The sequence below is a fragment of the Lemur catta genome, chromosome 18, assembly GCF_020740605.2.
Source record: "Lemur catta isolate mLemCat1 chromosome 18, mLemCat1.pri, whole genome shotgun sequence".
NCBI classification, from domain to species: domain Eukaryota; kingdom Metazoa; phylum Chordata; class Mammalia; order Primates; family Lemuridae; genus Lemur; species Lemur catta.
The window spans coordinates 39268982-39285647 of NC_059145.1; the positions used below are offsets into that span (position 1 = coordinate 39268982).

The window sequence follows — 16666 nt, forward strand, 5'->3', positions numbered from 1 at the left end:
CGTATTTGTCTTTTTGTGATTGACTTATTTTACTTAGCATAATATCCTCAGGGTTCATTCATAATGTAGCATGTATCAGAATTTTATTCTTGTTTAAGGCAGGGTGATACTGCATTGTATATACCATCTTGTTTATCCATTTATCTGTCTTACCTTGGTATTCTCTCTCTTTCTCCAAGGGTGTTGAGTTTCTTTCCTTTTTTCTTGGAAATGAAAAAGGCACAGGTGGGTCAGGTTGGAAACCTGCCCTGAAGAAGGTTGGAAGACATGATGGAGTGGGGCATAAACTAATGGGGGGGATGGTGGGAAGCCCTAATCACTTGTGAATGCTGTGTATGGTTTTTGTTTTTGTTTTAATGTTGTCTGCCTTAAGTTGCCGATGAGTTAGACCATTGTGGGTACTTTTTCACTTTTCATGGCTTCACTGGTCTGGGAGAGAACAGTGGCTTCAATTGTTCTGGGAGTGGGTGTTGATGGACACAGGCTTGGCAGGGAAAACTCCCTTGGTGAGAGGTGATCAGTCTTCCCTTGGTCCTCCCTCGAGGGAGTGTGTTTTAGACCATGGATGTTCACTTCTGACTCTCAGTAATGTTGCCTCTCTGGTGTATGTGAGATGAATGTTTAGCGTGCTACGTACATTCTCTCTCCACCCCACTGGGGAGTGTCCAGCTGGTCTTTGACTTGGAATGTTTAAAACTAATAATGCTAAATGACTCTTGATAAAATAAATTTAACTTCAGTGCCTCATTTATTTGCTTTCTTAATAAATCTTTCAGGGGAAGATGATGTCTAACTTTAAAGTGGTATTATGAATATGGTAAATATTCATGATTAACAGTTTTAATTGTGGAATCTGGAAGCACTTTGGAAATGTAAATTGGAGTTTTTCTCTTTTATCCTCTCTTCTTCCAATTACAGAAGAAATAAAGGTTCCTTATAAAATGTTGAGAAAATATGGCTGAGGACAAAGACAAAGAGTAGTCAGGTCTGCTGTGTGTTATGGCCAGTGACAGAATTTTGGAATTTTGTACCTGTTCTGTAAATACTTTTCTTATTTCTGAAAAATACTTAAGAATCACGTAAAACAGCCATTTTGGGGGATTAAAGTAGTGAGTTATGTGCTGTTTTCCTTTTTCAGATCCTGAGAGTCAGACCTTGAAGGAACACTTAATTGATGAACTAGACTATGTATTGGTCCCAACTGAGGCCTGGAACAAATTACTAAACTGGTATGGGTGTGTAGAAGGCCAGCAGCCCATTGTCAGAAAAGTGAGTATGTGAATTGTCGCAAATGCTGGTCAGTGTCTGCTGATGCTCCCTAGGGAATACTGACTAGTGTTGATTTCCTAGGAAAATGAACATATGTAAGGTGCTTGAGGCCTTGTTTCTGGTTCTCTTTAGAGAATCGTAGTTGTGACTGGTAGTAAGTGAGGCTGCTCACCCAGGATATTACAATGAGTGGCCTCCAAACATCAGAGCTACCCAGTGGTTTGGATGTGTCCAGTGCTGCCATCAGTGCACTGTCTGGAAGGCTTTATGAGAGAAAGCTCGTTTGGGGCATACACACATCTTAAAGACGTCATATCTTTATTTATTTATTTATTTTTATTTTATTTATTTATTTATTTTTGAGACAGAGTCTTGCTGTGTTGCCTAGGCTAGGGTGAGTGCCGTGGCATCAGCCTAGCTCACAGCAACCTCAAACTCCTGGGCTTAAGCGATTCTACTGCCTCAGCCTCCCCAGTAGCTGGGACTACAGGCATATGCCACCATGCCTGGCTAATTTTTTTTATATATATATTTTAGTTGTCCAGATAATTTCTTTCTATTTTTAGTAGAGACGGGGTCTCGCTCTTGCTGAGGCTGATCTCAAACTCCTGACCTCGAGCGATCCACCCGCCTTGGCCTCTCAGAGTGCTAGGATTATACGTGTGAGCCACTGCGCCCGGCCCGGACGTCATATCTTTAAACTTTTCTGATATCTCTTTTTCCTCATCCATTAGAGTCTTTAACTACACTGTTGAGTAATTAGTTGTTTTTGTTTTTGTTTTTGTTTTAAGGAGACAGGGTCTCGTTCTGTTGCCCAGGCTGGAGTATGGTGGCACAGTCATAGCTCACTGCAGCCTTGAACTCCTGAGTTGTAGTGATCCTTCCACCTCAGCCTTTGAGTAGCTGGGACTACAGGTGTGCACCACCATGCCCGGCTTTTTTTTTTTTTTTGAGATTTTGTAGAGGTAGGGCTTTAGCTGTGTTCTCTAGTCCTCTGGTTTGACAAATCCTGCAAGGGAGGTATCCTGATCCCTACTTAGAGATGAACAGTGACTTCTGTTTTGTGCAGTGTCTGGCCTTATGGGCAAGTTGTGGCTCTTCTGGTAATTAGTTGTGAATTAATGGGTTAATTAGCTTGTGAACTTTGGGTAATGACCATCTGGTGGTTGTCCCAGTGCTTTATTGTAGATACAAAAGGTAATTTTTCCGTATATTCAGGCATGTATTTTAAGGGGCAAGAGTAGTTGATTAGAGTACACTTTTGCTAAATCTGAAAGAAGACCTTTCTGTTCAAAGCTGACCTCCTGAGACCTGCCTGAAGGCCCTATTGTGGCATTAAAACCAGTGAGGAATAGTCTTCTCTCTGGTTCTATTAAGATGCTCTTGCTCGTAACGAATGGAAAAAAGATTTTTAAACTCTTGGTACAGGCACTGGTGGCTTTAAAAACCTGTACTTCTGATCCCTTGATCACTGAAGAAAACTGATTATCATAAGTTTCTACTCATGATTGTCATCAGTAGGTTTGCTACTGATGAGATGTGTTGCTTCCAAGACTGCCCAGGTGTGGAGCCATGGCACCTTCACCCGTGCCTCTTGTTCGCAGGTTGTGGAGCATGGCCTGTTTGTCAAACACTGCAAAGTCGAGGTGTATTTGCTGGAACTGAAGCTTTGTGAGAACAGTGACCCCACGAATGTGCTGAGTTGCCATTTCAGCAAAGCAGACACCATTGGTGAGCAGCCGGGCTGGGGTCCCAATTATCTGGTGAGAGAGTGCAGGGCATTGTGGCTGATGGGAAGGAAGCTGGGGTGCCCTCTTCATATTTTCTACGCAGATCTTCTCAGGCTGTGATTGCCAGTCCTGACGTGGGAGCCTATTCCCTGGGGGATTCTCGTGAAGAGCCAAGCCTGGGAATCCTGTTTTATGGAACACCCAGCGGGGTCCTTGCCCATTTGTCATATGCTGATGAAGATGAAGTAATGCAGATTCAGAGAAGTTAAAAAGTAACTTATTAAAAAAATCTCAGCAAGAAAGTGGCAGAGCTAGTTTTTTTTTTTTTTTTTTTTTTTTTTTTTGAGACAGAGTCTCACTTTGTTGCCTGGGCTAGAGTGAGTGCCTTGGCGTCAGCCTAGCTCACAGCAACCTCAAACTCCCGGGCTTAAGCGATCCTACTGCCTCAGCCTCCCGGGTAGCTGGGACTACAGGCATGCACCACCATGCCTGGCTAATTTTTTTTTTATATACATATTTTTAGTTGTCCAGACAATTTATTTCTATTTTTAGTAGAGACGGGGTCTCGCTCAGGCTGGTCTCGAACTTCTGACCTCGAGCGATCCACCCGCCTCGGCCTCCCAGAGGGCTAGGATTACAGGCGTGAGTCACCGCGCCCGGCCAAAACTTTTGATCCAAAGCACCTATGGGCATCCAAAGAGGAAGGAGGGTGAGCATTGGTTTTCCATGGCTGTCTTCAGCCTTGCATCTGGAGAAGGCCCTGAGTGATGTTTCTGCCTGTCCTTAGCGACCATCGAGAAGGAGATGCGAAAGCTGTTCAACATCCCTGCGGAACGTGAAACACGGCTCTGGAACAAATACATGAGCAACACCTATGAGCAGTTGAGCAAGCTAGACAACACTGTCCAGGATGCTGGGCTATACCAGGGTCAGGTAGGAGGGCCCAGGCCATGCCCCAGCAGGTAGCTCTGCCAGGGTGTGTGGACACACACCATCTGGTTCTAAGCATGTTGGTTGTGCAGTGGTGTAAACTCTCCTGATTTAGTTTCCCCTTTCACTCAGGTGCTAGTCATTGAGCCTCAAAATGAAGATGGCACGTGGCCCAGGCAGACCCTGCAGTCAAAGTAAGTGAACTTGATCTCCCTTGTGTCTGGGCTCACATGTGTAAGAGAGACAGTCTTTCATGAGGCAATTACTTGTACTAAGAAAAATTGTTCTGAATCAGATGAAAAAAACATACTCAGTTTCATATCCAGAGTCCTCAATCCTGGGTGAAGACCCTGGCCTTTGGTAAGCAGCATGCCATCCAAGGGAAGCCTCTCAGGGTATCTCAGCAAGGTGGTGAGCATGTTTTTTTTTTGAGACTGAGAGGAGGAGGAAGAGATCTGAGGAACCAGGATCTGAGATTGCTGCTGTGCTAAGAGCTGGCTTTGTTGTTTGTCAAGTTCTTTTATTTTCTCTACCTGTAGTTAGAGGCTTTGATGGAAAAGAAGAGGACTTAGGCATGGGGTCTTATGTATGGGGTCTTATGTGTGACTTAAAAGTGATAGGTAGATTCCATCCCACTCTATCCAGTGGCCATTGTTGCCCTTTAGCTTGCTTGGGGATTTCTTCAGCTACTAATCTTGGACTCTAGGTGCATGTGTCTCAGGAGATGTTCATGTGGTATGTGGAACTGTGCATGTTTTTAGAAGGGGAAAGAAAGAAGTGATAAATATTCTTTATAATGTAAATTAGGAAAATCATGTCTGTGTTCCAGTAGTTATGGGGACAATGTTGGACTCTTCCCTCTTTCCTCAGTCAGACCTTGGACTATGACCATACGTAGTGATGAGCTCATAGCTTTCAATTTGAGAACCATGAAAACTACGAGCCTTCTCTTGACAAACATGCATGAAGACACAACATTTTGCAAACAGTTTCAGGGGTTTCATAGACCCCGAAACCCAGCCACAGATTCCAGTTTAAGAAACCTTGGTCGCTGGTTCCTGACAAGATGACAAAATATCTGTGGTAGGCAGAATAATGATTCCCCCACCAAGATGTCTATATTGTAAAACCCAGAACCTGTGAATATGTTAGTTTACATGTAAAACCCAAAACCTATGAATATGTTAGTTTATATGGCAAAAGGGACTTCGCAGATGTGATTAAGGATCTTGAGACAGTGAGATTGTCCAGGTAGGCCCAGTGTAATCACAGGGGTTCTTGTGAGTTAAAGAGGGAGGCAGGAGAGTCACACAAGGAGGTGTGAGGATAGAAGCAGAGTCAGGGTGATGGAATGTGAGAAAGACCTAACTGGCCATGAGCCAGACAATACAAGTAGCCTCTAGAAGTCTCTAAAGCCTTCATGAAGGAATTCAGTCCTGCCAACACTCGATTTAAGTTCACAGAGGACTGTTTAGGATTTCTGACCTTCAGAACTGCAAGATAATAAATTTGTGTTGTTTTAAGCCACTGAGTTTGTGGTAATTTGTGACAGCAGCAATAGGAAACTAATACAGCCCAGACAGCCATCTCTCTTCTTGGAACTAGAAATGCCACAGAACTGAGAGAAAATAACATAAAAACTGCAAGATCCCCCCAGGGAAACAAAAGGTGATTGAATTCCAGTCTGTGAGGTAAGGTTGGCAGCTCAGAGCAGTCCTGGCCAGGGAAGACCGTTTTAGTTGTGCCTTTTTCTCTTCTCACCATTGCTTCTCCCTATCCCTGCCACACTCAGAGGCCTAAGAGAGTCCAGTGAAAGGAGAGAACTTTTGGAAAAGAGCAGTGCCTCATTGAGATTATCTGAGATTAGAGTCTCCTGGTAAGGCGTGGCCAATGGGGAGTGAGCCCAGAGTGGAATTCCTGAGGAATATCGCCCTTCCTCACTACCCCACATAGTGTCAGACACTGGTGTGGGCACTGGGAATACTGTGAAAAAACAGACAATCTCTTTATCCTCGAGGAGGAGAAAATACATAAATAAGAAAATCATGTGTGTCCAATGTTTATATATACCATGGAAAAAAATCAGGCAGAAGAATTAGCAAGTCCTGGGCTTTTGGGAAGGGGCAGATTTAGATAGGATAATGGGGAAGCCTCACTGAGGTGTCATTTAAACACGGTCATGAAGAAGGTAAAGAAGTCAGCAATGACTGTGGTACTTATTGGGGACAATAACATAGTAAGGTAGAGATGACGGTGGCCACAGAAGTCCTGAGGCAGAAGCATGCCCGGTTGAAAACCAGCAGAAGTTTGTTGTGGCTGGAGCTAAGGGGCATGATAGGAGGGTGGGGGAGGATGAGGCCCAGGAGTTGAGGAGGTGGTAGGCCCCCTGGTCCTTGTGAGACTCGGGTTCTAACTTTGCCTCTGTATGAGGTAGGAGCCTGTTGGGGGTGCAGTGCATGGAGGAGTACTGCTATCTCATCTGGTAAGCAGCTTACAAAGAGTCAGAACGAGAGACTGACAAGTGTAGTCAGCATAAAAGGAAAATGACAAATTGACAGCTGGTGCTAGTTGGAGCAGAATTCATGTTCCTGGAATCACAAGAGGATGGAATAAGCGTAATAAATATTGTCAAGAAAATGGGGCCAGGTGCAGTGGCTCAGGCCTGTAATCCTAGCACTCTGGGAGGCCAAGGCGGGGAGGATCGTTTGAGCTCAGGAGTTTGAGACCAGCCTGAGCAAGAGCGGAGACCCTGTCTCTACCAAAAAAATAGAAAGAAATTATCTGGACAACTAAAAGTATATATAGAAAAAATTAGCTGGGCATGGTGACACATGCCTGTAGTCCCAGCTACTTGGAAGGCTGAGGCAGTAGGATTGCTTGAGCCCAGGAGTTTGAGGTTGCTGTGAGCTAGGTTGATGCCACGGCACTCTAGCCCGGGCAACAGAGCAAGACTCCGTCTCATAAAAAAAAGAAAGAAAGAAAGAAAAAACATGGGGACATGAAACAGGAGCAAGTATGTAAACTTGGAAACAAAGAATTCAGAGGATGGGTTGAGTAGCCAGAATGGATGTAGCTGAAGACTCAATAAATGTGGGCTGGTTGAATTCTAGAAGGCATTATGAAGGGATAAAGAGGTGGAAGATAATAGAAGAAAGGTGGTGCTGTGGAGGATGTCAAGATCCATATGTCCATATCAATATATATCGGTATGTCACTATCAACATAATAGGGATTTCAGAAACAGAGAGGAAATGACAGGACAAGGGGAAGATAATGTTAGAAGAAATACTGACCCAAGAATTTCTCAGAAATCATAAAAGATCTTAAATTTTTTTTTAGCCAGTCAAATTTAGCAGTGGGGGGTTGTATACCAACTTTAATGACACTAATATTAATAAGTTTTGATAACCCACTACCATCAGACCAACCATAAAGATCTTAAATTTAAAGAATACCAAACATGACATATCATCCCAACCTAGACACAGTAGGGTGAAATTAACAACAAAGATGAAGAAAAAATTCTAAATCACTTTGAAAGAAAAAGTCTCTTATAAAGGAATAAGAAACAGATTGATATCAAACTTCTCAATAGCAGCAGTGGATCTAAGGGATACTTTTTCAGGGTCAAAAGTAGTTTAGAAATTTGTATCTTGCTTCACTATTATTTAAATGTAAAGATGAAATAATTTTTATGTTCACAATGTCAGGTTCAAAAAAAAAGAAAACCTGAAATAATTTTTCTCTGACAAGGTTTTCCACCCAGAACTCCTCTATTTTTTATTTTATTTTGTTTTTGTGAAACAGAGTCTTGCTCTTGCCTGGGCTAGTAACCTCAAACTTCTGGGTTCAAGTGATCCTCCTGTCTCAGCCTCCCGAGTAGCTGGAACTACAGGCATTCACCATCACGCCTGACTAATTTTTTTCTATTTTTATAGAGATGGGGGTCTCACTCTTGCTCAGGCTGGTCTCAAACTCCTGAGCTCAAGTGATCCTCCGGCCTCGGCCTTCAGGTGTGAGCCACCTCGCCTGGCCCACACACAACTCCTTTAAAAACCTCTTGGAAGAAGTACTGCTAGAGTCCAGGGGCGTGCAGTAAAATCCATCAGGTGTGAGGGAGAGTACACAACTAGTGAAGTGCTGTCTTGATCAGAAAAGTAAGGACCTCATGACTTCAGAGTAAGCAAAAATTTCTTACACAAGACACAGTGGCACCAACTATAGAGGAGGAAGTGGATAGAATTTTAAATTAAGAACATCTATTCATCAAAGAGTAAAAAGGCAAGCCACAGAGTAGGAGAAGATATGTGCAATATATATGTCTCATAAATTACTTGTATCCAGAATCTCAAAGAAACCCCTACTAGTTAATAAGAAAAAGTCAGACAAGCCCACTAGAAAAAGAGGCAAAAAAATGTAGAATGATATGCATATTCTGCATCTCAGTGATCCTACTCCTAGGCTTACAACCAACAGAAATACATGCCATGTTCACTTAAAGACCTGTTCAAGGATGTTTATGATAGCACTGCCTGTCATAATCGCAAACTTTGAAGCTAACCCAGATGCCCACCAGCGGTAGAATGGATAAGTAAATTGCAGTATATGTACACAGTAGAATTTTGTGTATCAGTTCACAGCAACATCAAGTCTTAGAAACAATGTTGAATGAGAAAAGGAGGACACAAAGCAGGGCAATACTATATGATTCTGTTGACATAAAGCTTAATAACAGGCAAAATTAACCTCTGGGGTTCAAGGATAGTGGTGACTTTTGGCAAGAATTGTGACTGAAGGGAGCATGAGAAGGACACCTAGGGGCATGGTACTGTCACTTAGACTGGGTACTGGTTACACAGATGTATTCACTTGGTGCAAATTTCTTGATTTTTGTACGTACGACTTAGGTACTTGTCTATATAATACTTTTTTTTTTTTTTTTTCCAGACAGTCTCCCTCTGTTACCCATGCTATAGTGCTGTGGCATCAGCCTAGCTCACAGCAACCTCAACGTCCCGGGCTCAAGTCATCCTCCTGCCTCAGCCTCCCGAGTAGCTAGGACTACAGGTGCTTGCCACCACACCTGGCTAATTTTTTGTTTCTATTTTTAGTTGCTCAGCTAATTTTTTCTATTTTTAGTAGAGATGGGGTCTGGCTCTTGCTCAGGCTGGTCTCGAACTACTGAGCTTAAGCGATCCTCTTGCCTTGGCCTCCCGGAGTGCTAGGATTATAGGCATGAGCCACCTTGCCTGGCTGGTACTTGTCTATATAATACTTCAATAAAATTTAAAAATAGGCTGGGCGCAGTGGCTAATGCCTGTATTTCCAGCACTTTGGGAGGAGGCAGAGGTGGAAGGATCATTTCAGTCTGGGGGTTCGAGACCAGCCTGGGCAACACCATGAAACCTTATACCTACAAAAACAAAAGTTTAATAAAATAATCAAGGTTTAAGAAAGCAACCAGTATTCATAACAATCCAGAGGTAAATTCTGGGTAATCCCAACCTGGAAGACAGGTGAGGGGATGGGCGGTAATAAAGAGCAGAGAAAGATGAGAATGTCCTGAACTGCTTCTCTTGTAGGACAGGAAAGGTAAATATAAGTTTAAGTAATTTATCAGGGAAAATAAAAATAGCTAAAGCTCCTAATAAATTAATGAAACAACTAGTAGAAATGTAAAACTAGAATTTATAACTTTGAAACATGGGGTTTCAGTTGGGAAAGGTTTGCTGGCAGGTAACAAAGACCTAAAAATTAGCATGTTAAACAAAATGGAGACATCTTTCTAAAACAATTTCTGAGGTTGGCAGTTAGTGCCAGCTGCATTGCATTATTTGAAACCTAGCTGCTTTGTCCTGTTGTTCTACTGTGTGTGGCTTCTACTTCTAAAGTAGCCACCTTCTGATCCAGGGTAACTTCTAGAGCTGCAGTAATTAGACTGGCATTCCAGTAGCTGGGAGAGGGAAGAGGGAAGTGGGAAGGAGGACATACCCCTTCCTTTTAAGGACATTTCTCAGAAATCATATATCAAACCTCCATTTTCATCTTTCTGCCCAGTCATGGGATGATACCTGGCTTGAAGGGAGGCTGGGAAGTGCCTTTTAGCAAGACTGCATGGTGTCCAGCCAAAAATTGGGATTTTTAAACTAAAAAAGAAGGGAATAATTGCTATCAGGAGACAACTAGCAAACCACCTGCAATAGGAAATTTAATGGAAGACAAGAAAGAAGGGGGAAAAAAACTACTAAAAAACGCAGTAATTAGAACTTGAAATAAGGAGACTGAATTAAGTTCAATTAAGTCTAATAACAATATTGTAATCACTGTAGGTGGGTTAAACTCACCGACCAAAAGACAAACTTGGCCAGGTGTGGTGGCTCATGCTTATAGTCCCAGCACTTTGGGGGGCTGAGGTGGGAGGATCGTTTTCTTTCGACCAGAAATGTTGTTTCTTAAAAATTGACAGGTCTTGGATGTGTGTAATGGTTTGTATGGATTTTTGCCCTTTTAAGCTCAAGGCAATAGAATAAATCGCCAGTGAGTGTAGTTACTGAAAAGGAGAATGTCAGACTATATACCTTGATTTTCTGTACCTCAAAATTTGAACTGTCCTGTAGTACCTGTCTTCAGTCCCGAGATGATTGAGTGAGTCTGCCATTGCATATCAGACCAGCCTTGGGCAGCATACTTTCCTGCCTGCATAGGAGGCTGGGAAATGATGTTAGACATCATGTTGGACAGGCCTGAAATGCATGCTTAAATCTCCTGTGTGATGGAAGAGAGTGGCCTAGGCTCTGATGAGTCTCACTTAATGTGGTTGCCTGAGTTCTTGGACTCCTTTGTAGTGTGAGGACTCCTTTGTATGTGAAGCAAATTCTCTTCAGGATTACAGATGGTGCATTTCCCCATGGGAAGGTGAGAGGTGGGGGAGTCAGTCCTCTTTCCCTCTCCCTCACTGTGACCTCAGTGTGGAGGAGAAGTTGGTTCCTGAAGCCCACTTAGGCCCCTGGATAATTTCCTGATGTCTCTGCCCACTGCTGGTGTGGGGATAGGATCATACCTTATCTTTGCTGCCATGTTTCACTTTCTTCTCACAGAGAAGCCTGATTGAGATAGATCCCATGAGGCTGGGTACTGTGCTGGGACAGCACATCTTCTCGATCATTTTCTGTATTCTAAAAATAACCCAGTATTCTAGAAGGAAAATCACAGTTCAACATATTTGAAACAATGCATAAAGATTCACTTTCTTCTATATGTTCTTATGTAGATTCTAGTACATTGATAAGATCGATAGCAATTTAAGATTTGGAGCAATTAGGCCTTGAATTAATTAATGAGAGAGTAGGAATAAGTCTAAAATAAGAGTCTGTGAAAAATATTGAAACATGAGTTTGAAACAGAGAGGTTACTCACATTTGGCAAATTTAAAGAAACAAAATTCCCCTTGAATGACATAATGAAACCAAATTGCCATTTTCCTGTTCTAGTGTCTTTATAGCTAACTATTTAATTTGTATCAAGCATTTTTTGAGAAAGCCATCTCTTATTGCCATTTTTTTCTATGCCATTCACTGGAAACTCTTAAAATTCGGGGAAGCTTATGATTTGTAAATCAAACCATGATGCCCTAAAGATCAACCTGGTGGTTTATCACACTAAAAGAGTCAACATATGACCATGTGGACTAATGAGACAGGAAGACCAATTAGTTTCTTTACTCTTTCTTAAATAAAATTTATCTTGAAATAGCATGAAAACAGGTTTTTTTGCAATTTATTTTAAGTAACGGAATATGGAGAATGTTTATTTCTTGAGAAGAGACCTAAGGCATTAAATAGGGCTTGCTCTTTGCAAAAAGTCAGTGGCATTGTTTTTGCTTCTCTCTCCCAGATCAAGCACTGTGCCTAGCAGAAATTTTACTACCTCTCCAAAATCATCAGCAAGTCCCTATTCCTCAGTGTCTGCCTCTCCCATTGCAAATGGTGATAGCACTAACACCTCTGGGATGCACAGTTCCGGTGTCAGCAGGGGGTAAGAGCAGGCCCTTTCACTTGCTTCCCTTCCCTCTGAGTCCTTTCCCAGGCTGTACCTGGAGAGCTCATCTGCTGCTACACTAAGCATAGTGGAGTTAGAATTCCCCATGGGAACCTGCGGCATGTGGTTTCTCACTCCATTTCATACCCATAGTAAAGTGTGCTTCCTGTTTCTGACCTGCGCTGCTTGTCCTCCTGTGAGCTGGTATTTTCCCCACAGCTTAACTCACTGGTAATATTGGGTCAGGGCATGTCACTGCATTTGTTTGTGAAGGGATGGGCTGGCCATATGACAGAATAGCTGTGAGGGTACAGTTCTCAGCTGTAGATGGCCATGATCATTTCTTCATGTGTTTCAGAGCACCTGCCACATGGCATAGACAAGGTGGAAGAAGAAAGTGAGGCAAGAGTATGCGTGACCACTCAGGCCCAGTCAAGGCTGGTTGTGGCCTGGTGGGCAGTGGCAGATATATGCTCTTCATCTCAGTAACTAAAATGTTCTTCCCTAAAGTCACCTGGAAGTCTTCTTGAAGGATACAAAATTAGCATTTGGCAAAACCTAAGAGAGGAAAATTCAAATAGCATTTCTTTCCTTAAGGGTGTTGCTTACCAGCTGTTAGCACGTCAAGTCAATGGTGGTGGCAGATCTGGAGGGCTGGAGAGGGGAGTAGAGAGAACTTGTATCATGGGGTTACTACCAGACATGAGTTCTAGAGGCCCCAGAGTAACCCCAAAAGGCGTCCTGAGGACATGTGTGTAGCCAGTTGCTTTTATTGTTGATGTGGGTTGTGTTTTCCAGTGGATCTGGCTTCTCTGCTTCGTATAATTGTCAGGAGCCCCCATCATCTCATATACAACCTGGACTCTGTGGACTTGGAAACCTGGGGAACACCTGTTTCATGAATTCTGCTTTGCAGGTACAGGGGAAAGTGCCATCCAAATAACCCTGTCTTGAGGCTTGAGTGGGAGAGGCCTGAAAGGGGTTCCCCAGCCACCCCTTCTATTCCTTCTGTTTTTTCTTTCTTTGTTTCTTTGTTTCTTTTTTTTTTTTTTAATCACCCTTAGTCTGTTCAGTTTCTACTTCTTGTTAGTGCTTTGGTAATCTCTTGGCTGGTACAGAATAGTTTCAGTGTTTATGGCTCCCAAATGTCTTCTAAATCAGTTTTATGTTTGGTTTTACAGTAAAAATATTTTTAATTTTGTTTACAATTGGGGTATGATCTACATAGAAAGTACTGAAGTACTTGCCTGGATGGTATCTGATGGGATGAGAAGAACTAAGAGTAGTTGATGCCAAGTTAAATTATGTCTTGCTTAAGGCTGACTACCTTTTCACCAAAAATATCTGTCTTACCCCATGCCCGTTACTGTAGAAAATCCTAAAACCCTCCCTTTGAAACCTTATTTATCAAATATCAAATATTATTCATTCATCAGATATATCATGTGACAGCATTGTGATGGACATGGGCTACAACTTCAAAATTAGGAAGGCGCAGTTCTCAAGACTGCTGTCACTTCCAAAACCAGCTACAAGTTTGGAGGTTCCCAAGACCACCCTCAGTTTTGATAATTTGCTGGAAGGGCTCAAAGAACTCACTTGAAGCTATTATACTCATGATGATAGTTTGCTGTAGGAAAAGGATACAGATTAAAGTCAGCCAAGGGAAGAAGCAAATAGAGCAGAATCTAGGAGGGTCCAAGTTCATTCATTTGGTGAATAAATAAACAAAAATTCAAGCTTTTATTGTTCTCTTGCGGAGTCAGAACTTATTACTTTCCTGGCATTGAGATATAATGATATGCATGGAGTGCTGCCAACCATGGAAGCTCACTCAAGCTTTGATGTCCAGAATTTTATTGGGACTTTGTTACTTAAGTATGATTGATTGATCGCTCAGGTGGACTGACACCATGTGACCCAAAGCCCCTACTCTAAGTCACATTATTGGTCTTTTTGGAATGCCTAGCCCTCACCCTAAGTGTATACAGGTATGATCAGCCTCCCCACCACCTCCAAAATTCTATTATTATTTTATCCAGTATGACCCCAGTCCTACCAGGCAAACAAAGACACTCCTATCTGGCATAACATTCCAAAGGTCAGTAGATTACTTCCCAGAAACCAAAAGCAAAAGCTAGACCTTTTCTTTGGGCAAAGCAAAATTTTCTTTACTACACATGGTGACTAAGTGGTGAGCAAATCAGACAAGCTTTGTCCTCACAAGACTTACAATCTAACTTTGAAGTTTCTTGGAGTATGAGAGAAAAGATAAAAGATTTGGTAAAGGATTAGTAACCCTTGGGTTTGGAAATAATTTTTCTTTACTTGTGGTGAGGTGGGAATAGCCTAGTACTGAATAAAAGAGACCTGAGATTTGGCTTTTTGTGGACAAGTTTTCTCAACTCTTTGTGCCCTCAATTTTCCTCATCTGTTGAGTGAGGACAATAATAATGAGGAGTTTCATAGCTCTAGATATAAATATTCAGGGGAAAAAGGTTAAAATTCCATGATTTATCTGCCTCATGATGCTAGGAAAAGAACAAATGAAACCCAAAGGAAGCAGAAGGAGGGCAATAGTAGAGATAAGAACAGAAATTAATGAAATACAGAGAAGATTTACAGTTCAGCCAAATATGAGTCTCTGAAAAAACTGATAAGCTCCTAGGAAGAATAATCAGGAAGAAAAGAGAGAAAATACCAATAACTAATGCCAGGGATGAGTAAAGGAGTATCACTATAAATCGTATAGGCATTAAAAAGGTTACTAGAGGATAGTAAAACTCTTTGCCTGCTTTTCAACAATGTAGATGAGATGGACGAGTTTTCTTGAAAAGCATAATTTATCCAACTCACACAAGAAGAAATAGAAAATCTAACTAGTCCCAAGTTTGTTAAAGAAATTGATTAAGAAATTAAAAGCCTTACAGCAAAGAATATTTTTGTTCTGGATGGTGTTACTAGTGAATATGCTCAAAGATCTAAGGGAGAAATGATGCTAATCATATCCAAACTCCCATGGAGAAGAGGGAGAGACAACTCCTCAAATCATTTTTTAAGGCAGCATACACTGATATCAAAATCTGATAAGGAGTTTTTATAAAAGAAAGAAAAAAAAATGTCGTTTCTTCTCCACTCCCACTGCTTCACTTGACTAGAAAAAAAAAAAAGACTGTCATATCTCATGACCATAGACACACATAACCTGAATAAAATGTTAGCAAATCAGGTTCAGTGATAATAAAAGTAATAACGTATAACCAAGTAAAGGTTGTGCCAAGAGAATTATGTTGGTATAACACCTGAAAAATTAATCAGTGTCATTTAACATAGTAACAGAATAACAGAGAAAACTATCTGATTATCTCAATAGAAATGCAGAAAAAGCATTTGATAAGATGCAGTGCCCAAATTCATTTTTGAATTTGAAGGATTAGAATTAGTATACACTTGTTTAATGGTATTATTTATTGGCTTCTGTACTATCTAATTATTGTGATTCCACAACCCCCCCCCTTGTTTTGGTTCTATAGTAAGATATTTTGCCTTCAGCTTGTTTATATTTTGTCTTCTCATGAAACACTGGAATTTCCCAGTCCCTTCCATTAAGAAAAAATTGTCTTAAAAATTATTACCTTCCATTGAATAAAAAATTATTCAGCTTTTGCCCTCAGGTAGCAGAAACAAAGTCTTAGGCAGTGCACATGAAATCCTCTCAGAATTTGTCCCTGTGAGGTTCGCTGCAAGGGGTCCATCAGTTTGGTGTCCTTGAATCCGTGCCTTACTGTTGTTAGCCTTCAGAAAATCTGCTGAGTGCTTCATTTTCTTGGGATTGACCCTCAGTGGCCCTTTAGAGCTTGGTTTATCTTGTAAATCTGTGTGCTCCCTAGAAAGAGTGTACGCTCTGATCATGTATCTCTTTCAGTGCCTGAGCAACACCGCACCACTGACCAACTACTTTCTCAAAGATGAGTATGAAGCCGAAATCAACAGAGACAACCCTCTGGGAATGAAGGGGGAGATTGCAGAGGCCTATGCAGAGCTCATAAAGCAGATGTGGTCTGGAAGGGATGCTCACGTGGCACCTCGCATGTTCAAGGTAGGCTGAGATACATACATACAGGTTGATATCCCTTATCTGAAATGCTTGGGACCAGAAGTGTTTTGGATTTCGGATTTTTTCAGATTTTGATGTATTTGCGTTATACTCACTGGTTCAGCATCCCTAATCCAAAATATCCAAAATGCTCCATTGATTATTTCCTTTGAATGTCATCTCAGTGCTCAAAAAAGTTTGGATTTTGGAGCATTTTGGAGTTTACATTTTCAGATTAGGGATACTCACCTATACTTCCTTTTTCTTGTATGGGGAGAATGGTTTAGTGTTATGATGAGGCATTCCTTTACTTTCATTTTGGGATTAAGATGGGGTCCGAGACTAAAAGCACCACATTGTCAAACCCTTTTTTTCTGTCATGCAATCAATTTAGCACAAGCATACACTTGTCTTTTTTTAAACACACACACACACACACACACACACACACACGCACGCGCGCACTCTCTCTCCAGGGTTTCTTTGTGTCACCCAGGCTGAAGTTCAGTGGCGCTATCATAGCTTGTTGCTACAGCCTCAGAGGCTTAGGCTAAATTGATCTTCCCGCCTCAGCGTCCTGAGTAGCTGGGACTATAGGCATGCG

The 16666-nt window shown here is 41.7% G+C and overlaps 1 protein-coding gene across 3 annotated transcripts in view; it reads left to right on the forward strand.

Annotated features, from left to right (window-relative positions):
* Positions 1-16666, forward strand: part of USP4 (ubiquitin specific peptidase 4) — a 44092-nt gene that overhangs the window by 7534 nt on the left and 19892 nt on the right. The window contains exons 3-9 of one of the 3 annotated variants that reach the window (XM_045530241.1): positions 1139-1269; positions 2874-3000; positions 3787-3932; positions 4062-4123; positions 11823-11963; positions 12765-12882; positions 15892-16065. In XM_045530241.1, coding sequence (XP_045386197.1) covers positions 1139-1269; positions 2874-3000; positions 3787-3932; positions 4062-4123; positions 11823-11963; positions 12765-12882; positions 15892-16065 — 899 coding nt within the window. Of the gene's footprint in view, positions 1-1138; positions 1270-2873; positions 3001-3786; positions 3933-4061; positions 4124-11822; positions 11964-12764; positions 12883-15891; positions 16066-16666 lie in introns of those variants that run through there. The other 2 variants (XM_045530242.1, XM_045530243.1) reach the window with 2 other exon arrangements.